The sequence below is a fragment of the Silurus meridionalis genome, chromosome 18 (genome assembly GCF_014805685.1).
Source record: "Silurus meridionalis isolate SWU-2019-XX chromosome 18, ASM1480568v1, whole genome shotgun sequence".
Taxonomy (NCBI): domain Eukaryota; kingdom Metazoa; phylum Chordata; class Actinopteri; order Siluriformes; family Siluridae; genus Silurus; species Silurus meridionalis.
This window is the reverse complement of record NC_060901.1, coordinates 10,814,652-10,840,483: the sequence shown is the minus strand read 5'-3', so window position 1 is coordinate 10,840,483 and position 25,832 is coordinate 10,814,652. Positions and strand designations below refer to the sequence as shown.

Below are 25,832 nucleotides of genomic sequence, written 5' to 3'. Positions count from 1 at the left end.
GATTCGTACTTTGTTGTAAACAATTCAACCAAAGCTGGTTGTGCACCAAGTAAATTTCAGCTGTCTTTTAATATTATGACTTGTCACACTGTACAAAACTATCCTGGCAGGATTCAGACTGAGATGTACAGTAATAGACAGGTGATAACATTTTTCTCTATGTCTGATTATATGATCACAGTACACTAATGATAGACCAGCGATGGAAGAAAATGACTGCATTCGGCCTACATCATAAAAAGCAAATTGATTAGATGCAGAAATTAGTCTCAAATTAACAAACAAGCCTTTCCAGAGAGAAGAAATAAATAAATAAATAAATAAATAAATAAAGAAAGAAAGAAAGAAAGAAAGAAAGAAAGAAAGAAAGAAAGAAAGAAAACGCAAAAATTTTAAAGGGTAAAAAAGATGAGTTGGACCTTTTCATGGCTGAGTAAATAGACAAAACGTTAATTCTTTAAAGGCAGATTGAATATTAACATGTGTGGTATATTTGCAGCTCAGGGTAAACAGGGCGAGTGAGTATTTTGAATTCTGCTTTCATATTTCATTAAAAAAAAATTCATTTTGCATTTTAAATCATGAGTCCCATTAGTGTAACCGACGAGCATCATAGCAGCAATTGCCAGCTGAAATAATTAAAGATTTCTGACCATTTGTTGTCAGCTGCCTTTTGGATGCACTGACATTAAACAGCCTTCAGTAATCACAATAGATGTTTTACTACCACTGGACTCATACAATTGCAAAGTCACTGCGTATAAGAGTGTGTGCAAATAATAAATCATATTTCTCTCATTCCTGTTTTTAGTCCTCAACTGCTGTCTGTTTTGTCATTCTTTGACTTGCTATTTTTACAATAGTTGTATCCTGTCACAATATGTAAACCTATAGTAATAATGATTTACATAAATGAGTGAAGAAAAAAAAAAAATTTTGTTGTGTATGTATAAACTACACAGAAGTATTGGGACACCTGATTTTTCCAGACGTTTGTGTTTTTTTCTGTTAACTGTTACCAGAAATTTAGAGGCACCCAATCATATAGGATGTTTTCAGATGCAGTAGAATACAATTTTCCCTTCACTTCAACTAGAAGACCCAAACCTGTTCCAGCATGACAGTGTTCCTGTGCACAAAGCGAACTCTGTGGAGATATAGTTTACATGGGTTCAGAGTGTAAGATCTTGAGTGGCCTCATACAGATCTCTGATCTCAATACTAATAAACACCTTTGGCACAAATTGGAACATTGACTGCACCCCAGGCCTCCTCACCGTACATCAGTACCTGAATTTACTGATGACTTTATGGCTGAGTGAGCAAAAAAATCTCCACAAGCACACTCCAAAATCTAGGGAAACAACTTCCCGGAAGAGTGGAGATTATAATAACAGCAAATGGGAAAAAGGCACATACAGATCTTTTGTTTAGGTGTCCACACACGTTTGTCCAAATACTGTATATAATACTCATGCTAACTTTGCTGATACATTAAACACTACCTGCAATAATGCAAAAACTCCCACAGGCGTTAGTGTTAAGCTCTGGTTATATGTGAGTGTATGTTATGTGGTTATTTCGCCATTGCAATGTGTCATGTGCTGTTTGGTTTTCTCAAGAAGTCAGCTCCCCGGAGGAAATGTGCAGCATGTAAGATCGTTGTACACACAGCGTGCATCGAGCAGCTGGACAAGGTAGACGCATAACTTACCGACTTTTAATGGCACTCATGTCACTTCCAACCTATGATAATTCTATCAAGGGAAAATGACAGTGGACAAATGTTTAAGTTATGGCCTTTTCTCTCAATCATAAAGGCTCCTAATACTCTCATGTCATTTTTCTCTGCGTGCAGATAAATTTCCGCTGCAAGCCTACATTTAGGGAAGGAAACTCTCGGAGCATTCGTGATGTAAGTTTTAACTTCTGACTAGATAAATGTGTTTGTACAGTAGTATGTATTATGCTCATTCCATTGTTTTTGTTTTCAGAATGTATTAAGACATCACTGGGTCCATCGACGAAGGCAAGAGGGAAAATGTCGTCAGTGTGGCAAGGTTAGTTGTGTCACTGACCTTAAATAATACCAGCAAACAGTTTCAGCTTGATAAATAATTAAAACCACTATCTTTATCAATAAAGCAAACTCTATTAAATGGCCTAAAAATGACCACTATGGCTCCTTGAGTGGGAAAACAATAAAGGCGCTCAACTAATCATCCAAGAGATTGCGATTTTCTCCTCTAACAGCAACACTGGCTTATCATGAGTGTCTGTGAGTCATGTGTGGGCAAAAGATATGTTTCACTGAAGGAAAATGTGCAATAGCTTGCTTCACATATCTTGAAGGATTTTATCTTCCTGTCTTGGCAGTTGTTTGCTGTTGTATTATAGACGTATGATTGGTAGGTGAAAATTGGACCTGACCATGAAATGGGTTTAAAAAAAATAAACATATTAAAAAGAACATTACCAGTATGGAACACAGTAGGGAGCACATTTAAATACAGCCAGATAACAATTTAAAGGAAAGTTAAGTACAAGAACATACAGTAATTAAAATTTTATTTTGCCCAGAATCAATAGTAAAGGCAGAAGCAAAACAAATCATTTATCAGTTATTTAAAAAAGGTTTATTTTCAGTTATTGAAGAGTTTAAGCAACTTTTGTAAAAATACAGGTATCAAAACTGAACATGAACCTCTATATTCACTTTCTTTATGGTCATCATGTTACCCAATGTATTTCTTCCTGTAAAAGTAGGCAGATTCTTATCCAGATTTATTGATGGAATGTATCAGATGTGCAAAGTCAACTAAGTCCTTTTCTTCATCTGCAGAATCGCTGTCTTTAGACTCAGAAAATTGCTGATTAAAATGAGTCAAAGCTCAGATATCAAATCTTCCATTTCTATTCTGTTTGATCTGCAGAGTTTCCAGCAGAAGTTCTTCCACAGTAAGGAGATTATCGCTATCAGCTGCTCATGGTGCAAGCAGGCAGTGAGTGTTGTTTGAGGTGGAAGGTGACACTGCTACCGATTCAGTTGCTCATGTGTGTACCGAGTGCTGACTCCTGTGTCTCATGCTTGCCTTCTCAGTTTCACAACAAGGTGACGTGTTTCATGCTGCAACAGATCGAGGAACCTTGCTCTCTGGGTGCACACGCCGGGGTCATTGTACCTCCCTCTTGGATTATTAAAGTGAAGAAGCCACAGGTACAGCAGGCCTTGACTAACTGAATGACTCTACATTGTTTGTTTTTTAAGCAAAGAGAAGCCCTGCGAATTTGAAGTCATGTTTGTAGAAAATATAAGTATGTAGAAAAATAAGCCTGATGCACTTGCATGTAAATTAGATGGACACTAAGGATTGTTCAAAGCTCAGCTGCATGGTGTCTTTTGCAGTTTGTTCTCAGTGTGCTACCGTTTGATATAACAAAGCCATCGGGATTCATGTGTATTGTTCGCATTCTTTACTATTATGTGCTAGGTGAAAAGGCTTGTTGCTTTTGCCTCACTTTTAAAATGAATGATATGTTCCATTAAAGCCTGTGGAATTGATCAAACAACTGTTTCACACCCTCACTATGCAGGTTAGAATACAAATATATATATATATATATATATATATATATATATATATATATATATATATATATATATATATATATGTATGTACACTTTATGGACAAAAGTTTTAGGACACCTCACTTTTCCAGCCACATGTGTGATTCTTTTATTTTACCAGTAATGCGTGATTTCTCCCCAGAATGTAACCACAAACTTGTAGGCACATGATTGTATAGGATGTTTTTGTAAGTTCTAGCATTAGATTTTCCTTTAACTTGAACTAGGTGACCCAAACCTGTTCCAGCAGTGCGCCTGTGCACAAAGTCAGCTCCACAAAGTGGGCACCAGAAATATATGGTTTACATGAGTGGGAGTGGAGGATCTGGAGTGGCCTTCTATAGTGCTCAGACCTCAACACAATCAAATTCCTTTTGGATGACCTGAAATGCTGACTGCACCTCAGGCCTCCTCATCTTACATCAGTACCTGACATTACTCAGCTTTTTGTGGATGAATGAGCACAAATCTTCACAACAATTCAAAACTACTTCTCAGAATAGTATTTTATTATATTATATATGCAAGAAATGGGGACTAAATGTGAAATGGGATGTTCAAAATGCACATACAAATCTTATATCCACAAACTTTTGTCCTTATAGTGTATATGTGACCTATATATGACACTAGTCTGAACATGGTCCTAACATTCTGTACTAAAAGACCAGTCTGCACATAAAAAAACCCTCTTCCAATCAAGATTAAATCCCACTGATGGATGATGAAATGCCTTAAAAGTTGTATGAAATTACATCAGACTGAGTTTGAGTTGCCACATATCAGACCTGTACCATATTGAAGAATCTTAAACCTACTCTTGTGTTGATAAAAATGGAATCTTTTTGAATGAATGAATTAGCATTAATGAATTAGGATTACTTTTATTTGCAGTGTAAATTCAGCTTTTATTAAATATTTATATAATAATATTATGAAACATTTTATGAAATATACAGGGAGTGCAGAATTATTAGGCAAGTTGTATTTTTGAGGATTAATTTTATTTGAGGATTTAATTTGAACAACAACCATGTTCTCAATGAACACAAAAAACTCATTAATATCAAAGCTGAATATTTTTGGAAGTAGTTTTTAGTTTTAGCTATTTTAGGGGGATATCTGTGTGTGCAGGTGACTATTACTGTGCATAATTATTAGGCAACTTAACAAAAAACAAATTCATACCCATTTCAATTATTTATTTTTACCAGTGAAACCAATATAACATCTCAACATTCACAAATATACATTTCTGACATTCAAAACCAAACAAAACAAATCAGTGACCAATATAGCCACCTTTCTTTGCAAGGACACTCAAAAGCCTGCCATCCATGGATTCTGTCAGTGTTTTGATCTGTTCACCATCAACATTGCAGCAGCAACCACAGCCTCCCAGACACTGTTCAGAGAGGTGTACTGTTTTCCTCCTTGTAAATCGCACATTTGATGATGGACCACAGGTTCTCAATGGGGTTCAGATCAGGTGAACAAGGAGGCCATATCATTAGATTTTCTTCTTTTATACCCTTTCTTGCCAGCCACGCTGTGGAGTACTTGGACGTGTGTGATGGAGCATTGTCCTGCATGAAAATCATGTTTTTCTTGAAGGATGCAGACTTCTTCCTGTACCACTGCTTGAAGAAGGTGTCTTCCAGAAACTGGCAGTAGGACTGGGAGTTCAGCTTGACTCCATCCTCAACCCGAAAAGGCCCCACAAGCTCATCTTTGATGATACCAGCCCAAACCAGTACTCCACCTCCACCTTGCTGGCGCCTGAGTCGGACTGGAGCTCTCTGCCCTTTACCAATCCAGCCACGGGCCCATCCATCTGGCCCATCAAGACTCACTCATTTCATCAGTCCATAAAACCTTAGAAAATCAGTCTTGAGATATTTCTTGGCCCAGTCTTGACGTTTCAGCTTGTGTGTCTTGTTCAGTGGTGGTCGACTTTCTGCCTTTCTTACCTTGGCCATGTCTCTGAGTATTGCACACCTTGTGCTTTTGGGCACTCAGTGATGTTGCAGCTCTGAAATATGGCCAAACTGGTGGCAAGTGGCATCTTGGCAGCTGCACGCTTGACTTTTCTCAGTTCACGGGCAGTTATTTTGCGCCTTGGTTTTCCACACGCTTCTTGCGACCCTGTTGACTATTTTGAATGAAACGCTTGATTGTTTGATGATCACGCTTCAGAAGCTTGGCTATTTTAAGACTGCTGCATCCCTCTGCAATATATCTCACTATTTTTGGCTTTTCTGAGCCTGTCAAGTCCTTCTTTTGACCCATTTTGCCAAAGGAAAGGAAGTTGCCTAATAATTATGCACACCTGATATAGGGTGTTGATGTCATTAGACCACACCCCTTCTCATTACAGAGATGCACATCACCTAATATGCTTAATTGGTAGTAGGCTTTCCAGCCTATACAGCTTGGAGTAAGACAACATGCATAACGAGGATGATGTGGTCAAAATACTCATTTGCCTAATAATTCTGCACTCCCTGTATGTTTGTAGCTTTTTCCCTGGTAAATTTAGTATCACTACTGTTTGTGTATTAAAACTTCAAAGCCTTCGAAGGTCTGGTGTTTGAGCTATGATTGGCTAAGGTGTGAGGGGGTGTGGCAGTGGTTTGATGAGTGACAGTGTCACTTTCAATTCAGGGGTTAATAGAAGGGAAGCCTCTTACACTCAGGCGAAATAATATTACCCAAAAGTACATCTAAATATTTCTCTAGTCTTATACATGTACGGTGAAGCCTGTATTAAAGAGGTTTACATTTTTTTTCTGTTTTTGTTTCCTAGTATAGAAAGGGTTGTGATGTAATATACTTTTCATAGAACACCTCTCCCTGGGAAAAAGAGCGAATTCAGCTAATGAATCTGATCATGTTTCTTTATTTAGCTGCAAAACAGGACCGCACTAAAGGTCAATTGTGTCCTCTCTCAGTACTGCTAGGGTTAGGTCTAGCTTGTATCTCTAAACCTGCTATTAGACATCAGTCCCATCTCTCTCCTGTCTCTCAGAGCTCGTTCAAAAACTCCACTCGGAGGAAAAAACGGACCTCTTTCAAACGAAGAACCAGCAAAAAGGGCACGGATGTGAGTAGCCACTATGTCTTTAACGCACTGACATATCTGTGAGTGCTGGACATGGACAGATACTTTATGTAAAAAAAAGGAAAGTTTTTATTTCCTTTAAAACTGGAGGTGGAAGATCAAAAGGTGATGCGATTAGAGCTTGTCAAAATATATCTCTTTTCTTCTTCTACGTTTCCCTTCCCCTAACTCCCACTCTGAGACATCTGTACAAGCAGCTTCCTGCAACCGTATGTATGTATATATGTGTGTGCGCGTCTGTGCCCGCGCATGAGGGAAGTAATATGTGTTCCGTGTATAACACTCCTTTCTCTGCAGGAGGCAAAATGGCGTCCGTTTATACTGAAGCCTGTGCCTTCTCCACTAATGAAACCTGTGCTGGTGTTCGTTAACCCTAAGAGTGGGGGAAATCAGGTGTAAAGATATTTTCCTTCCACACATAAATGATGGAGAAGGTGAATGCTGTGTTTGTCTTATTTTTCATCTCGCTTCTGCTGCCTTACCTTCAGGGGAACAAGTTGCTGCAGATGTTCATGTGGTCTCTGAATCCACGGCAGGTCTTTGATCTCTCCCAGGGAGGGCCTAGAGAAGCGTAAGTCTATAAACAACACAATCTAGATCTAAACAACCCCTTTACCCTCCATGACCCAGGTTATTTTATATATATATATATATATATATATATATATATATATATATATATATATATATATATATATATATATATATATATATATATATATATATATATATATATATATATATATATATATATATATATACGTATTAGGGCGTATTAGGGCTGTCAATCGATTAAAATATTTGATTGCGATTAATCACATGATTGTTATGAGTTAAATCATGATTAATCACAACCTATTCACACATTTTTATCTGTTCTAAATGTGTTTTTTTAATTATGTAAATTATTAATACACCAAATGGAACTTTTGTTATATTTCCACACAGATGTTTTTAATTGCCAGATGAGTGCATCATGGTGGATTTTGGTGCTTGATTTTAGAGTTGAAAACAAATGTGTAGTCATTAAAAAATTTTTTTTATAAATTTTTATATCTGAGTAAAGGACGTCGTGACTAAATTTGCGTTAAAGGTTTTAATTTCACCTCTTTTATATTTATAATATAAATATATATATTTTTAATAAAAATTGTCAATAAATAAATTGTTATAAATTGTCGATAAATGCTGTTGCATTACATATCTATATCTATCTATCTATCTATCTATCTATCTATCTATCTATCTATCTATCTATCTATCTATCTATCTATCTATCTATCTATCTATCTATCTATCTATTTATTTATTTATTTATGGGCATCCGGCGTAAAACATGTGCCAAATCAAATATGTGGATCACAAACCTGAATTTCATACTGAATTGTTTGACCAACGACCGCCTAAGGTATTGTTAGCCAACAGGGAACCTGGTGGAAATTGGCCTACTGTTGGCCAAAGGAGGAGAAGGAGAGGAGGAAGACAGCAGGGAAAGGAGAAGTTTAGGAAAGTGTAGGTTAAAGTGGGCACATTAAATGTTGGTACTATGACTGGTAAATGCAGAGAGGAAGCTGATATGATAGAGTGTATAAAGGTAGATATGCTGTGTGTTTAGGAGATCAAGTGGAAAGGGAGTAAGGCCAGGAACATTGGAGGTGGCTTTAAACGGTGTGGATGGAAAGAGAAATGGTATAGAGGTGATCCTGAAGGAAAAGTGCAGTAAGAGAGAGTTTCTAATAGAGTGAAAAATATGAAGCTGGAAGTTGAAGGGGTGATGATAAACTGGATGATTGGGCAACTACAAGGTACAAGAAGTAATAAAGGATTCAGCTTGGAAGGTACTTGGTGTGACATCTGGAAAGAGAAAGGAAGATGAGGAATACAGGAAGACATAAGGAGAAAGAGGTTGGTAAAACAGATTTGGGATCTGCAGAGAGATGGGAAAGGTAGGCAGTAAAGTGTGGTGACTAGTGGGGAGAGTGTGTTTAGAAGAAGTGTTGGTAAAGATGTGAAGATGATGAAAATGGAGTATTTTAAGCAGCTAATGAATGAGGAAAATGAGAGAGAGAGAGAAGGGTGGATGGTGTGGCGATTGTGAAGCAGGAAGTGGATAGGATTAGTAAGGAAGTGAGAGCAGCGATTAAGAGGATGAAGGTTGGAAAGTTGTTTGGACCAGATGGCATACCAGTAGAAGCATGGAGATGTTTAGGAGAGATGGCAGTGAAGATTTTACCAAAATTGAAGGAGTGCGCTGGTACTGTTTTTTAATAAAAAGGGAGATGTGCAGACCTGCAGTAACAACAGGGGATTAAAGTTAAAGATGAAAGGGGATTAAAGATGTCACCATGAAGTTATGGGAAAGAGTAGTGGAAGCCAGGCTGAGAGAAGAGGTGACCATCTGTAAGCAACAGTATAGTTTCATGCCGAGGAAGAGCACCACAGATGCAATATTTCCTTTGAGAATGTTGATGGAGAAGTATAGGGAAGGTCCGAAGGAGTTACATTGTGTGTTTGTGGATTTAGAGAAAGCGTTTTACAGGGTGCCAAGAGAGAAGTTGTGGTATTGTATAAGGAAGTCAGGTGTGTCAGAGAAGGATGTGAGGGTGGTAAAGGACATGTATAAGGACAGTTTGACAGCAGTGAAGTGTACAGTAGGAATGACAGACTGGTTTAAGGTGGAGGTTGGTTTGCATCAAGGATTGTCTCTGAGCCCTTTTCTGTTTGCAGTGGTGATTGACAGGTTGACGGACGAGGTCAGACAGGATTTTTAATGGACTATGATGTTTGCGGATGATATTGTGATTTGTGGTGAGAGAAGAGAGCAGGTTGAGAAGATCCTGGAGAAGTGGAGGTACACACTGTAAAGAATGGGAATGAAAGTCAGTAGGAGTAAGACAGAGTACATGTGAGTGAATGAGAGGGAGGGCAGGGAGAAGAGGTGGTGAAGGTGGAGGAGTTTAAGTACCTGGGGTCAACAGTACAAAGTAATGAAGAGTGTGTTAGAGAAGTGAAGAAAAGAGTATAGGTGGTGTAGAGTGGGTGGAGTGGCAGGAGTGATTTGTGATAAAAGGATATCTGCAAGAGTGAACGGGAAGACATGCTGGCGGCTAATTTAAAAGAGGCAGATGTAGAGGACAGGGTAGTATGGAGATGGAAGAACAAGAAGAAGAAGAAAAAGAAGAAGAAAAAAAAGACGAAGAAATAAATAAATTATTATAATGTTTTGACATGCCATTGGCACCTCTATCTGTAAACAGTCAAATGGCATTGTGGATAATGTGGAAACCAGGTTAACGAAGAACACTGAAACTAAAATCAGTGTTGTGTTTGATAATGGACAAGATGCTTATTTATATGATTAATATGCAAGTTCTTCAAATGGTGTCCTTCCTTTTAGTCCTTAAATGCATTTAAATACTTGTAAACATTTATTATAATCTTCAAATGACAACACTAATAGAAGATGTAATGTTTCTCTTTTAGAGAGTTAAGTGTTCCAGAAGTTTCTTCTCTCCACTCTCTGGTCTTAGATCATGCCAGGTCCCTGCTTGGTTCTGTCTCATAATTGAGCTGTTTTCTGTGGGCAGTAAAGCACGTCCTTGCGCTCAGAGGGGATCTGCTGTTTGTTCTGAGCTGACAGGGGCTTAAGGAAAAGAAACAGAAAGAGAGACATGGAGGAAAGAAGCTAGACAGAGGCAGAAAGACATACACACAGGAAGATGGAGTGAGGTACACACATATACATTCAGAAAGAGACATACAAATAGAAAGAAGAAAGAACGAGAGAAAAAGAGCGAACGAAAGAGGGCAGGACCCAGCTGGTGGTGCCTACTGCTGAGTTTAGCCTGACAGAGCTGTGATTAAAGCCTCTCTGCCAAAACGTGCGTCTTTAACTGGACTTTAGCCAGAAGCAGATACCAGCACACTGATCATCTGTTGAGAAAAGAGAGAGAAAGAGAGTGAGAGAGAAAGACTGAGAGAGAAGCTTAAACAATGCTACACATTATTGTTTGAACACAATATGTATTTCTACACTGCTCATAAATTTATAGCTATGCCATATGACTGTTTTTCTCAGGTTGGAATTGTACAGGAAAGTGCCAAATCTTCGCATCCTTGCCTGTGGAGGTGACGGAACGGTAAGTTTAACTCATACACTCATTTCAGTTCTCATTATAATTGCCTTATAAGGGCCATTTATATTAACCATTCTTTTAGAGCGCATCCCCCTCTCACAGAGTTTGGCTAACCAATGGTTACGAAGCGCTGACCAGCATGAAGCGTTAGAGCCCTTTTGCATTACCTTCACTGTTTTCATGTGACAAGTGTCTTTTCATTCACAGCTGATTTCATTTCCTCGTTTAATTCACAAGTGCGTAAATGCCACATTGTTTCCGCTTTGTCTCCTCAAAATAATGTGTTCAGCTTTCTGTCACTTTGTGAACCGTTTTGTTCCTTGTTTTTTTATTTCTTGCTCTTGTTTAGCATCTTTCACATTGTTCGCCAATTGGCCGATCTATTACCTGGTCTATGTTTTGATTCTGTCTGTCCTTGTGGATTGTTTGCCTGTTTACCTATTTAAAAAATATATCTTTTTTTCCATTTCCACAATTGTGCATTCGCATTACACAACAATCAACCTAGCATTTTTGGATGGTGAGGAGGAACCTGGAGAAAACCTGGTGGCATGCTATTACAGAAAAATCATTAATGCTGTGGTCATGTGATGCATTACCACTCTAAAACTTTATTCCTTTCATAATCAACATTAGATCCACTATTTCCCAATACTCCTTTTTTTTTTTTTTAGCTGCCAGCTCTCTTGATTAACCTAACTAGCTAATGGATGAGAATTGGACTGACGTGGGTGTGTTTTAAAGCACGGAAGGCCCACACAGGGTGGGGTAGGGGTATTCCAGGACCAGGATTGAGTAACACTGCTATGAGTTATAGCAATATTATCTTTGTCCACTTTAAACAATACAATATCTTAGCAAAATGAACACAATGAGTAGTAATTATACAGAGATTATTTCAGAGATCACACCAGTATGTGTCTGTGTGTTGAATGCTGCAGGTGGGCTGGATCCTATCGGTGCTGGACGAACTACAGATGAACCCACAGCCTCCTGTTGCTGTTCTTCCCCTTGGCACAGGAAACGACCTCGCCAGGACACTCAACTGGGGAGGAGTGAGTCATCTTCTTCCTGAACTCGCACCATAGAAAGCAAAAGATATATAAATGATTCATGAACTGAAAAACATTGATTAATAAACCATGTGCAACCTGGCTTTCTTCTTTCAGAGAGCACTCGGTTGGCGCTGATGCTGTTTCGATTAGCATCAGTGCCATTCAAAATATATGTGCGCTCAAAACAAGAACGGGCCAAAGACAGAGGAAAATAAACTTGTAGTTCTAGTTTAGATTTTTTCCTGGATCGCTCATAGTTCTAACAATATGCAATGACTAACGTAAAATGTGCATCTGGTCATTTGTTTAAGCAGCTTATTTAGATGCAACAAAATTGCACACAACTTATATTATTAACAATAACATGGACAAGTTTGCACCATGGAAATTGTAATTGACAATCATTGTAATTTTCAGCTTTTGATGAAAATATGACAAAATGGTAATAATGATGTAGAGATTCAGCTCCCTGAAACCCCAAAAGCCATGTCTAGTGTCTTTGTTCAATGTCTCAGTTTATTTATTTGAGTAAGTTTTATTCAGAAACTGATATGAATTATTTAGTAACTACAGTGAGATGAGTTGGAAAGGTATATCTAGAATTCGAGTTATATTTATATTAAGTTTGTAATCTTTCGTACCAGTGTAGATTTATTCATTACTAGAGACTCAAAGCACTTTTGTACGTCGCTCTGGATAAGGGCGTCTGCTAAATGCCACAAATGTAAATGTAAATGTATATAGTCATAACAGTAGTAATGTATTAATGAGAGTGATGAGGTAGTGAGTGAGAGGACTAACTGATGGCTCTTGGAAGTTTGAGAGTAAATGTTTAAAAAAGAAAACAGCAGGTTATTTCAGTAGTGCAACAAGGCCCACCTTTGGAACTCCTGGTACTGAAATGGTATTGAATGATATTAAAAATGTTTTCGGGTGTTATAGAGCCTTTGGTGTCTGCACTATTAATGTGGGATTGTGTAATGCAAGGTGTAACTATTAACCCCTTCACACGTAACTGTAGAATCTCTTTAAGGTCAGCTAGCTCCGCTTCTCCATTAGCACTTAAAGCTTTGAGCATTTGTGTAATGAAAGCATGTTTCTGATGCTAATTAGCATCTCTTCTGATAAGAGTGGGGTTTCTGTGTACCATCTCTGAAGCCTCTCTAGAGGTAAACAGCTTCAAAGCAGACAGGAGTGTGTAGGGGGACATGGGTGATATGCAGGGTCGTCAACAATAATTATATTGAATAATGAAATGCTGCATTAAATCTGTGTGGTAATCGCATTGTGGTGTTGACTATAAAGTAGTGATGAATAACACAATTATTGTTTTTTTACAAATGGTATAATTGAGACAGCCAGACATAGCAAGCAGCTACCGGCAGAGGACTTGTTTATTTCTGTGCTTGCATATTAGGTATAGAAACAAAAAGCACTTATGGACTAATTTGATTGATTGGCCTTCTAAGCGTAGCTTGATTAGTAAAGTGGGCTTGATTATGACAAGGGCTACTTGAGTGATTATTCTCTACATATAAAAGCCCTTATATTGAACTATGTGCTGCCATTACTGCTGCCAGTCGGAACTGGATACAAGCTGGCATTGACCTTGATGAGTCTGGAGATCTTCTCTCTCTCTCTATTGTCCTTTCATGTTTTTCATGTGAAATAGTGTTATTGGCACAACTATCGTTGTAAGACTCTTGTTGTACATTAGAATAGATGCTTTAATTATCTTAATTGATGTGTTCAAGGGCTCTATTTAACCCTCAAGGAAAAAAGCTCCCTATGGGTCATTATAATGGCAGGTAATGACTTTCTCAATCAATCAATCAATCAAATTTTATTTGTCACATACACATACATACAGGGTACGACATGCAGTGAAATGCTTTTAACGACGGTCCGGCATGAGGGAATAAAATAGGGTAAAAAGGAGAATAAAAATATAAATATAATAACAAAATTTAAAGAAAAATATAATAAGAAAAAGAAGGCAGATAAATAAAGATATAAAGATATATAAATATATATGTATATATACATACATATACATATATACATATATATATACACATACACAGAAAATGTACACAGAAAATGTTTATGGCAGTGTGCAGTTAACCAGTAAACAACAGTATGGGCTAAGGGCTTTAAAGTGACATCACACTTAATACAGACACTCGCTCCCTGTCATCCTCTGTCTATCTCCGTTTAATTCTTTCTCATGCTCTCTCTCTTTCTTAAGGGTTACACAGATGAGCCAGTGTCCAAGATCCTGTGTCATGTGGAGGATGGGACTGTGGTCCAACTTGACCGCTGGAATCTGCAGGTGGAGCGTTCGCCTGCACAGCCCGAGGAGGGCACTCAAAAGGTAAGGAAGGACAGTCAGAGGATACAAGGTTATACATCAGAGGATGATGATTTGCACTTTTAAGCTTGACCCATAGTAATGTTTTCTATGGTTTGGCCATTATTTCACACAGACTTCACACAGTACCGTTTCTCTAACTACATAGGGTATAACATAATAGCACTGCAGGACTTATATAGTGCAGCTTATGCCTAATTAAACTGTGCACCTGAGATACAGCCACTGAGAAAAAACTTATTAAAAAAGCCTATTGTTATTTCTTTTAAGAGACATAATTACTGTTTTATACAGAAATTATACTTATGTGAAAATAAAGTATGCTCTGAGTGACATTTATTAAGACCCTGCATGCAGCTATGTGGTGAGTCTTTTATTAAGAACTGCATGTCTTAATATCCCCTTTTATGTTAGATTATGTTTATGAAAAGTACTATTTGAACAAGGTATTTCATTTTGACATAAAGACAGAGTAGACATAAGGAAAGAGAAGAATCTGTTAATTTTTTATATTGTCCAATTTATCCTTTTTTCCAGCTTCCTTTGAACGTGTTCAATAACTACTTCAGCCTTGGCTTTGATGCTCATGTCACTCTCGAGTTCCATGAATCTAGAGGTCAGTGGACTTGTACTTTTTACATAAAACTGTGTTTGTTTTAATATTACAAATCTAACAAAATCTATAGCTGTTCTCCAGTTCAGCATTCTGTGTCTTTCCTTCAGAGGCCAACCCTGAGAAATTCAACAGCCGCTTCCGCAACAAGATGTTCTATGCAGGGGTGAGCACAACTCTGGGTGCCAGAGCTGAGAGACTGTAGGCTTATCTTAGATTAATAAGAGAGAGTGGGAGAGAAAGGAAATGACTATGTGCGTGTCTCTGTCCCCTCAGGCTGCCTTTTCTGACTTCCTACAGAGGAGCTCCAGGGACCTGTCCAAGCATGTCAGAGTGGTGGTGAGTAGCCCATGTCTTCTGAAACTTTCTATTGTGAGAAGGCATTGATACTGGTGTTTGATGTGCCCTGTCCAATCCATTAAACCTATTGGCAGTGAATGCTTCCCACATGCCTCACTGATAATCTTACACAAGTCTGACACGCTTGCTTGAATAATGCTTCCTGTAACGACCACAATTCTCAGTTTTTGTGTTCGCCTTTTCCCACTGTGTCATACTGATTGGCCTCTGAAGTGTGACGGTACGGATCTCACAGCCAAGATCCAGGAGCTGAAGTTTCAGTGCATTGTCTTCTTAAACATTCCCAGGTTAGTGTACAAATTTAAGAACCCACATCTATGCTACTGATCTGTTTTCTGTTTTGTCCATAAGACCTCATAGATCCTCTATTATGAGTGATTTTACTCAATATTGAAAATCCAAAAGTATCCTTGATTGCAAGCTAAAAAATGTTCCTGCACACTATAAGGATTACTATATTGCCTAAAAGCTTATATCTAGATGCATTTAAATAGAGTAAAATCTCTAGACAGCATGAAACATGAAAGAAATGTTGAGAAACTATTTCTAAGTATTCAGTGTTCCTATCTCAAATTAATTAGCAGTCCTTATTTGTGCATGCCTGAAATGCTTTCAGCAATCCTATATGGGTCCTTAATGTGTACCTTGGAAAAGCTCACATCGATGCTGATGCAACAGTAGCCTCTTACCCAAAACCTTTGTGACTGTTCACAAATCATATCTGTGCAGTTTCTGGTGGCACATTGGATGCCACTGAATCAAAGCAGTGGCAGTGGTTTAAAAGGACTGGTAAATTGAACTGTGAACCTGATCCTTGAATGGAACATGACTTACATTTCACCAATCAATGAAAAGCACTTGCACAAGCACTTGAGTAGATAATGAGATGTCAAGACCTTGTGGAATAGTTACTCCAGGTCCATACTTAACATCATAATGGTGTAATGGGGACTTGGACTTGGATATGGCCTGAAGGGCTCAGGGAACTATTTAGGACATTTTATTTTATGTTGGACAAAGTACCTCTTGATATATAGGTCAAGTGGCAGAAAGTCAAAGTGACTATCGATGTGCAGGGCTTAATTGCAGTTCACCATCCATCTGGTGGTGTGCATCAGTTTTACCGCAGCGTGTGATTTACAATCATGATGTCATCAGAATTTAATTTAATTCAATTTAATAAAATGTTGGAGATCAAAACCATTAGCAAAGTTGATTTTGTTCTTATAACTATTAGCCTATTTAACTGGTCATTTAATCCATCATCCAAATAACATAAGGCAATAAAATGGATCTAATGTTGGTGAAAAGGTTTAGAAATAAAAAGCCCTATAGCTCCTATAAATAACCTGAAAATTACTGCACACATGTAGTTGTAGAATTTATGGTACATGTGCTCCCTGGGTACAAATGGTTTAAAAATCTCTGGTATATGTGACATTTCTTTACACACACTCATCCCACTTCTCTGCAGGTACTGTGCAGGGACTATGCCCTGGGGTAACACAGGTGACCACAGAGACTTCGAACCTCAGCGGCATGATGACGGCTGTATCGAGGTTATCGGATTTACAATGGCCTCCTTGGTGAGTGGCTACTTTATATACCAGGTATGTTATGAAATTGCTGGATATGTCTTGCTGAAAATCAAAGGATTGTGTAAATATTGATCCTCTGGTGCATTAGGCAGCGCTGCAGGTTGGAGGTCACGGTGAGCGACTACATCAGTGCAGAGAAGTGATACTCACTACCTACAAAACAGTGCCTGTGCAGGTGGATGGAGAGCCATGTCGCTTGGCACCATCCACACTTCGTATCTCACTCCGTAACCAAGCCAACATGGTGCAGAAAAGCAAGAGACGCACATCTGTTCCACTGCTTAATGAGTAAGACACACATACACAAACATACAAAAGATTTATTATTCGTTCATGTTGCTTTTATGACTAAAGAAAATAGCATGTTCATAATTCTATAATGAATTTTTTTATTATTGATCTTTGTAATAATTTCAGTGATTTTAACTATCGTATTTTTCGGACTATAAGCCGCTACTTTTTTCCCACGCGGCTTAAACAACGAAGCGGCTTATTTATTAATTTTTCCTGGGTTTTTACCGGTTTCACAAACTTCAAGCCAAAAAACTGAGCCCCATAACATTAGACTAATGAAATTTCCGAACGGAAACGAAAAAACGCACCTCACCTGTGTTCTGAGCTGCACAACATCGGAAGAAAAAAACTTTTTCTTTAAACGCATGACAATGCCAAAAGATAAACTCCAGAGAGAAATAGCTGTGAAAGGAAGGAGAAAGACAGTAAGCAATGACTTTCTTGGTAGGCTACTGTTTAGATACAAGCCATTGTAACGCATTGAGTCTGGGTGAAGGGAGAGCTCGCTAACTCCAGTTACAACAGAAATCATATAAGCACAGACAGGTTTCCAAAACTCGTGCTTTTTTATTTTTCTTGGCAACAACGTTACGGGTTAGTCAAAGAAACTTAGAAATGAGCGTCCGAAAATAATAAGGACACAAGGCACAAGGCAGGCTATTCCCAAAATGCCGCTCTGCTCTTAAAGGAGCCACAACATATTTCACCTGTTACACCGTGTAACAGACACTCTTTCATTAAAGCCGGTGTAAAGTTCAATAGTTTTAGTGTAGAGATATATGTAGGCTTATAGACAGGTGCAGCTTTCAGTGGGTGTGGCTTAAATATGGGTGCGCTTTATAGTCCGGAAATTACGGTTAATGTAATTTGTTTATACACATAAGCGTTTTTCCTGTTGACAAATTCCAAATGGCATCCTGTTCACTGAATGTTTTTGTAAAGGGAATATATGTTCTAGTTTTCTACTTTCAATATTTCCCACTGAACACATAAAACTGTGTGCATTGCATTATTTACATTGTATGGACAAAAGTACTGATACACCTGACTTTTTCACCCATATGTGGTTCTTCCCAAAACACTGTAAGATCTTCATCAGAATGAAAAATTTTCCTTTGACAACATGATCTAAGTAGAACCTCTTTAGACCTGAAACATTAATCATCCAAAAAACGTTAAGAAGCTTTTTTTCTTCAGAAATATATAGAATTCCTGTCAACAATGATTACTTAAAATCTTTTCTGCCCTATGCTAAACAAAAGATAAACACACATTTGAATTCACTAATTAGAACTGTGTCTACTACTATGACACACTATGTTCCTAACAAAACACCATTTGAATTCTAGACATTAAAAAGCATGATGTTACTTCTATTACACACACTCTTAGATTTTGAACATTTATTTCATGCAAAATTAATATCTGTTTAAAGAAATATGACATTTATAATGCATAGTCCATTTCTGGGTTCAATCAGGTCACTTTTTTAATACAAGGGTGTTTGAGTGCATGAGTATGATGAAATTGATTTCTACAACACTGATGTAATTATTGTAATGAGGGAACATTTATTATTTCACACATTCTGTACATGAACACGATTCTGAACACTCAAGTGGCTGGTTCTGATTGTGAAACTAACCGGTGTGATTCTGCCTGCTGTTTAAGCTTATATCCTGGTTTGAGTTCCTCTTCCTCCATCTGTGTTTCCTGTGTGATGAGCTTTTTAAACAGCACCAGTCTCTGTCCCTTCCTTCACTCTATCATTCTTTCACTCAGCAGTGTTTCTTTCTTAGCCATGCTGTAACCTGTCTTTAATTCCACATCACTTTCCTTGCTGATAACTCAACTGAGCCCCTTGTCCATGTTTGTGTCTCCAACTTGCTTTCTCTCTCTCTCTCTCTCTCTCTCTCTCTCTCTCTCTCTCTCTCTCTCTCTCTCTCTCTCTCTCTCTCTCCCCCTCTCTCGCTTGCTCCTGTGTTGCCTGTGCTGGTGCAGCATTCAGAAAGTGTGCGCAGCAGATCTGCGCCGCCTCTCTGCTCCCCCTGACTCCTTCTCGGTGTAAGTATTTCTCTGGACCTCATCGCACACATGCTCACACACCTGCCTCACACTCCTCAACCATGCAGAGAGTGTGTGTGTGTATTTGTGTGCGCAACAACGTGTGTGAGGGTGGAAGGAGGCTTCGCTTGTGTGACTGCATAAACTGCACACACAAGATCCACATATTCATTTGTGAAAAGCTTTCCTGTAGCTCGTATTTTCCAGACTATAAAACACATTCTTACAATGAAATATTTTTATTCCCATTAAGCAGCAACTTATAGTCCAATGGCATAATTTTTGCATAATTCTACAGTAATATGGCAGTTTTAAATTTGAAATGTGCTGAAAATGCTGCTCCAGCATTTAGGTTATTTTGTACACAGGAAGTGATAGCAGTATTTAGGAAACTGTAAGAATTTTCCAAATTGTAGCCACGTTGAAACCACAGACCAAAATTATGACATTATAACATTATGACCAGTAAAGTGAAAAACACTGATTATCTCTATATCATGGCACCTGTTTTTGGGTGGAATACAATTGTCATCAAATTATAATTTTGTCCTCAAAGTTGATGTGTTAGAAGCAGGAAAAATGTGTGAGTTTGACAATGGCCAAATTGTGATTGATAAACGACTGGGTCAAAACTACAGCTCTTGTGGGATGTTTTCAAGTCTGCTGTGGTCAGTATCTATCAAAAGTGGTCAAATGAAGAAACAGTGGTAAACCGGCATCAGGTTCAAGGCTCACTGATGCACGTGGGGAGCAAAGGCTTGTGTGGTTTGATCCAACAAACAAGCTCCTGTAGCTCAAAGAAGTTAATGGTGTTAATGCTCGTCGGGTCAGAACTGTTTTGTCAGCAAAAGGGGGACCAATACAATATCAGACAGGTGGTTATAATGTTATGCCTGATGCCTGCTATATATATATTACAATCCAAGCTAAATGTGTAGTGTTATTTATGTCTGTTCTTTTGAGAGTCACTAACGGCTGGAACCAAATTCCTTGTGAGTGTCAACATAGCAAAAACCCATTTGTTACAGTCTGCATATCTGCTTTATTGATTGCTGGTCATGCATTGTATTAACCATTATTAACACTCACATAAGTCAGAAACATGTTTTTTTTTATGAAATCCTCAGTGCCACTGTGGCTTACTAATAGAACTTTAGCGCTTTATTATAGAAGAAATAAAATACTCCCAGATAGAATATTTTTCATGTCTGACAGGGTCATTACATTTGTAGGACTATAGCAGAAGTTGCTGTATAATTCAGCTAGTGCTGATTTAGAAGCAGGACAAACCTGCATAGATGGTTTGGGGAGATATCATTATAATTATGATTTATTGTCTTGAAAATACAGCGTGTGTCCATGAGTTTGTGTAATGTGTTCATGTACATTTCACTCAGCTATACATAGTGTGAGTTATTGCTGTTTGTTTTGTGCTTATGAAGCATGCTTTTGCAAAAAAAACCCTACACACACACACACACACACACGCACACATATATATATATATATATATATATATATATATATATATATATATATATATATATATATACATATATATATATATATATATATATATATATATATATATATATATATATATATATATATATATATATATACAGTACAGACCAAAAGTTTGGACACACCTTCTCATTCAAAGAGTTTTCTTTATTTTCATGACTATGAAAATTGTAGATTCACACTGAAGCCATCAAAACTATGAATTAACACATGTGGAATTATATACATAACAAAAAAGTGTGAAACAACTGAAAAATGTCATATTCTAGGTTCTTCAAAGTAGCCACCTTTTGTTTTAATTACTGCTTTGCACACTCTTGGCATTCTCTTGATGAGCTTCAAGAGGTAGTCACCTGAAATGGTCTTCCAACAGTCTTGAAGGAGTTCCCCGAGAGATGCTTGGCACTTGTTGGCCCTTTTGCCTTCACTCTGCGGTCCAGCTCACCCCTAAACCATCTCGATTGGGTTCAGGTCCGGTGACTGTGGAGGCCAGGTCATCTGGCGCAGCACCCAATCACTCTCCTTCTTGGTCAAATAGCCCTTGATGCCTTCAGTGTGACTCTACAATTTTCATAGTCATGAAAATAAAGAAAGCTCTTTGAATGAGAAGGTGTGTCCAAACTTTTGGTCTGTACTGTATATATACATGTATGTGTATATGTGTATATGTGTATATATGTATATAGCCACAAATTCAAATTACTGTCTCTTTTTATGAACTCTCTTTCTATTTATGGTATTTAAATAACATTCCCTTTGATTTGAAGGTGGTGTTTCATATTTATTATACCAGAATAAAAAGCTGTGTTCATAAGAATTACATAACAAGCAACCACTTGTTATGCAAGCATTATTGTTGCATTTTACACATTAAATTACATTTTATATGTTCAGGAAACATTTTTTCAGCAGCGACAGTAAGGTGTCAAATTACTAAATGTTCATAAATTAAAAGCAAATTTCTGCTCATTGTACATTTCAAAGCTGGATTGACTGTGGCAAATAAAAAACCCAACAGAAAACAAGAAATATGCTTTGTTGTAGAATTTGCTTTCTTCATCAGAAAATTTGTCAGTACACTTGATTCTTTTTGTGTGCACACGTGTGTGTGTGTGTATGTATGGTTTTCTCTGTGCAGTCCTCACATGGTGCCTGAACGCCTACGACTGCGTGTCAATCGCATCGGCCGGCACGAATATGAAAGCTTACAGTTGGACAAGGAGCGACTACGTGAAGTCTGTGAGTGACTAGTGATCATTTCCTCACTCCCTGCTTGCTGTAACTACTGCACTAACAGAACAGTTCAAGAGGGATGTCTGAATTTTGTGTATTCCTTACTAAAGCGAAATAGGCTCAACACATTTTTCATGTATCTTGGGAAACATGTAAATGAGTGGAACTAGTATAGAAGAATAATATTGGGCCACCAAACTATACATATTGTAACAAAATTTCTCTGTAGCTAACATGGCATATTAAATATATATATATATATAAATTAATTAATTAATTAATTAATTAAAAAAAAAAAATATATATATATATATATATATATATATATATATATATATATATATATATATATATATATATATATATATATATCCAAAACGCCATCTCATTTACATGAGTATTTTTTATGTAAATAGGCTTATCTGTTTGAGCAACTGGCTTAATGCAAAAAAAAGAGCAGTAATGGGGGACCTGTGGTTTTTCTATTTTCTTTTTTCCATGTGTTTAATAGACATAAACAAGAAAAACATGTCTGTCATCTTTATGCTCTATGTTTAGGTGGTTTCAGTATAATAAACATACCTGTACATGAAGCATCCATATTTGTCCATTCCCATCCACCTTAAATATTAAATATATATATATATATATATATATATATATATATATATATATATATATATATATATATATATATATGTGAATATTTCAGGGAAGAAATTTGAGTCACTGTCTAGACATTGTAAAATAAGTCATCATAAAATATTGTTAATTGTAAACCATTCATACATTCTTTGTTTTGTATAGTTTCTCTGGTCATATACTATTCTTATTTATTAAACTTATCTAGTGTTTAAATCTTAAACGTCAACTACTCATATTCATTTCCTATACTAAAATGTTCATGATTCGAACTATACCTAATTTGGTCCTTTGCTGCCCTGTGGGGGACAAATAATCTAGGGCAGCAGATGGGATACAGTCAGTATCTGTACATCTACAAAATATAGTAGGTTTATCAGATGAATGTAGGTTTAATAAGCAGCAGAAACATTTGGCTTATTCACTCAAGTATCCATGTGGCAGTAGCTTATTATATAAAAACTAGCAGATAATATCTCAAGTGCTTCAGTTCATGTTCACATCAAGTATCAGAGCAAGGAAGATGTGGTCACATTTGATGTTTGTACTGAGGATCCGGTCAGCACACATGGTATTTTATAGACTTTATTATCCCAGGAAGTTTTTACTTTCCACTGTTATCTGACTTGCTCATTATTGGTCTAAATCTATATCCAGAGAACTGTACAACTGCTTTTTGACAATGTCAATTGTTGAAAGCACTATATGAATGAATCTGAATTGAATTGAATTGAATTAAATTGGACCATGACTGTGGCATGGTTGTTGGTGACAGTCAGGCTGGTTTGAGTATTTCACAAACTCCTGATTTCCTGGGATTTAAACAGACAACAATCTCTATAGGTGACATAGAATGTTGCAAAAACATCCAGTGAGCAGTGGTTCTGTAGGCAGAAAATCGCCTTGTTGATAAGACAGATCAGATGAGAATGGGCAGATTGGTTTGAGTTGGCAGGAAGGCTACACTAAATAAAATAAATACTTTTTACACGTATAGTGAGAATGAATTTTTAGAATGCACATAAATGGAGAGTTGAATATTGGAAACAGAACACGTGTTGTTTTTCCAATTTAGATACTTGACCAGGTCTGAGCATAGTAATGAACAGTTGAGGGTTAAGATTATTACTTAAATGACTGGAAGTGACTCTGGTCACGTTTCGAATAATACTCTTCTGTGTTTATCTTATATTGTATTATCTGTAATAATAAGAGTATTATTTAAAATGTGACCAGAGTCAGAGTAGTTTAGATTAGATTAGATTAGATTTTGGATTTGACTATTGTCCCTGTGTTTTTACTCCCCACATTCAGAATAAAGTTTAATCTAATCTAATCTAGTCTAGGTGTTGATATTTTAAATAGTTCAGTTCTCAATATTTCTACTGGACTTTTGCACTGGACCAAACAATATTTTGCTTTCATGTGTCATTTTGCTCTTATATAATTTTTTTTTACATACTGCACATTATTGACTAATATCAATTCTCTCTCTTTGTATGTTTGTAGCGACCCCTGTCGGCATCGTGGTGGTACGAGGAGACTGTGACCTAGAAACTTGTCGACTCTACATTGACAGACTGCAGGAGGTGAGAATCTTTCACCACAGAAAGTGTATCTTCATCCAGAGCAGCTGTCCAGCTGCATACTATGGTAGTGTGTCCTCTGAGGCATTTTAACTTGCCTCATTATAAGACAAACTCACTATCAGCACAGACATGCAGTAATTAGTAGAGTCTCTTGGCAGAGAAAAGTAAACTAAAGCTACAATCAGGATGATGTTACACAGCCTGTAAATTAACACTCATTACCATTCCCAATATATATACTTGAACAGGAAAAATGTTATACCTGCATTTAAAATCACAGACATGTCACAGGATATATATAAAAACCTAATCAGTAGTGAAAGCATAATGCTTGTTAGTAAGTCAGGTTGTGTTTTACCATTATGATGCCTCCCAGTCTGCTAGAAACAAATATTATTTTCATTCCTGTTTATTACAATCTTAAAACTATAAATCTAACTTTTTTTTCGTTCTGACAAACTACTCCAGAAGGCACTGTTCAGACCACAGAGGATTGTGTGTGTGTGTGTGTGTGTGTGTGTGAATATGTGTTCTTGTGCCCATATATGGAAATGAAAGTGGCATGAGAATAAGATTGTAATGCTTTGTAGCTATAGATGAAGATGAAGAAAAAACTTATTATAGATGATAGAAGTTTATATATAATAGATATAATAGATATAGTGAAATTTTTAAACCAGGCATCTTTGTTCCGCTATGCATGTAAAACCTTATGTATAGCATTAAGCCTTATTGTGCAGACTACAGAGGATTGTGTGTGTGTGTGTGTGTGTGTGTGTGTGTGTGTGTGTGTGTGTGTGTGTGTGTGCACGCACATAAGCCAAACTGAAATTAGGTGACATTATTAACTGTGTACTGCATGTGCTTTTTCTCTTTAATACTATTAACTATTATGTGTGTTGCCTGCATTTATAGGATCTGCAACAGACGCCCTCTGCTGGTCAAAGAGTGCACTATCAGGTAATGAAATGTTCCTTGTTGAGTCAAGTCAAGTCAAGTCAAGTTTATTTCTATAGCGCTTTTCACAACAGACATTGTCTCAAAGCAGCTTTACAGAAATCAACAGTTAAGGTGAATGGGGTGCATTTATCCCTGATGAGCAGCCATGGCGACTGTGGCAAGGAAAAACCCGCTTAGATGTAATGAGGAAGAAACCTTCAGAGAAACGAGTCAAAAGGGGAACCCATCCTCATTTGGGTGACATCAAGAGTTTGATCATAAATCTTTCAACACTAAAGTGACCTAATCGTATCATGTGGAACGCTATCATGCATCATGGGGGTTCTTACTTTTATCTGCAGTGTATGCGCAGTTAACATTCATATTCATTTTATTCATACAGGAAAAATACCAGAAACTCTGTTTACATGAAACACTTGCGATGGAAGTCTGAGGGCAGTTGTTGGTTTTCATTTAATACACTACTATATACAGAGTAACCTTAAAGCTACAAGCCTTGCATGTGTATGGTCTTGAGATAAGAAATGAATGTTGATGGTGATCAGCAATATGCTATAGACCCAGCTGTTCACTAAGCACTTGGAGAACTTGTAAAGCAAAAACAAACAAAATTTTGTTTTGTGTTTTCTTTCGTTTTTGCTTTA

The 25,832-nt window shown here is 37.3% G+C and overlaps 1 protein-coding gene across 3 annotated transcripts in view; it reads left to right on the top strand.

The window, feature by feature from the left end:
• Nucleotides 1–25,832, top strand: part of dgki (diacylglycerol kinase, iota) — a 68,076-nt gene that overhangs the window by 35,091 nt on the left and 7,153 nt on the right. The window contains exons 4-24 of one of the 3 annotated variants that reach the window (XM_046873056.1): nucleotides 1,626–1,697; nucleotides 1,859–1,915; nucleotides 1,995–2,060; nucleotides 2,934–3,002; nucleotides 3,101–3,217; nucleotides 6,657–6,731; nucleotides 7,047–7,142; nucleotides 7,238–7,320; nucleotides 10,828–10,888; nucleotides 11,827–11,940; nucleotides 14,189–14,314; nucleotides 14,849–14,927; nucleotides 15,035–15,090; nucleotides 15,201–15,263; nucleotides 15,498–15,571; nucleotides 16,759–16,870; nucleotides 16,971–17,170; nucleotides 19,178–19,240; nucleotides 21,903–22,003; nucleotides 24,149–24,228; nucleotides 25,144–25,188. In XM_046873056.1, coding sequence (XP_046729012.1) covers nucleotides 1,626–1,697; nucleotides 1,859–1,915; nucleotides 1,995–2,060; nucleotides 2,934–3,002; nucleotides 3,101–3,217; nucleotides 6,657–6,731; nucleotides 7,047–7,142; nucleotides 7,238–7,320; nucleotides 10,828–10,888; nucleotides 11,827–11,940; nucleotides 14,189–14,314; nucleotides 14,849–14,927; nucleotides 15,035–15,090; nucleotides 15,201–15,263; nucleotides 15,498–15,571; nucleotides 16,759–16,870; nucleotides 16,971–17,170; nucleotides 19,178–19,240; nucleotides 21,903–22,003; nucleotides 24,149–24,228; nucleotides 25,144–25,188 — 1,809 coding nt within the window. Of the gene's footprint in view, nucleotides 1–1,622; nucleotides 1,698–1,858; nucleotides 1,916–1,994; nucleotides 2,061–2,933; nucleotides 3,003–3,100; nucleotides 3,218–6,656; nucleotides 6,732–7,046; nucleotides 7,143–7,237; nucleotides 7,321–10,827; nucleotides 10,889–11,826; nucleotides 11,941–14,188; nucleotides 14,315–14,848; nucleotides 14,928–15,034; nucleotides 15,091–15,200; nucleotides 15,264–15,497; nucleotides 15,572–16,758; nucleotides 16,871–16,970; nucleotides 17,171–19,177; nucleotides 19,241–21,902; nucleotides 22,004–24,148; nucleotides 24,229–25,143; nucleotides 25,189–25,832 lie in introns of all 3 variants that reach the window. The other 2 variants (XM_046873055.1, XM_046873057.1) reach the window with 2 other exon arrangements.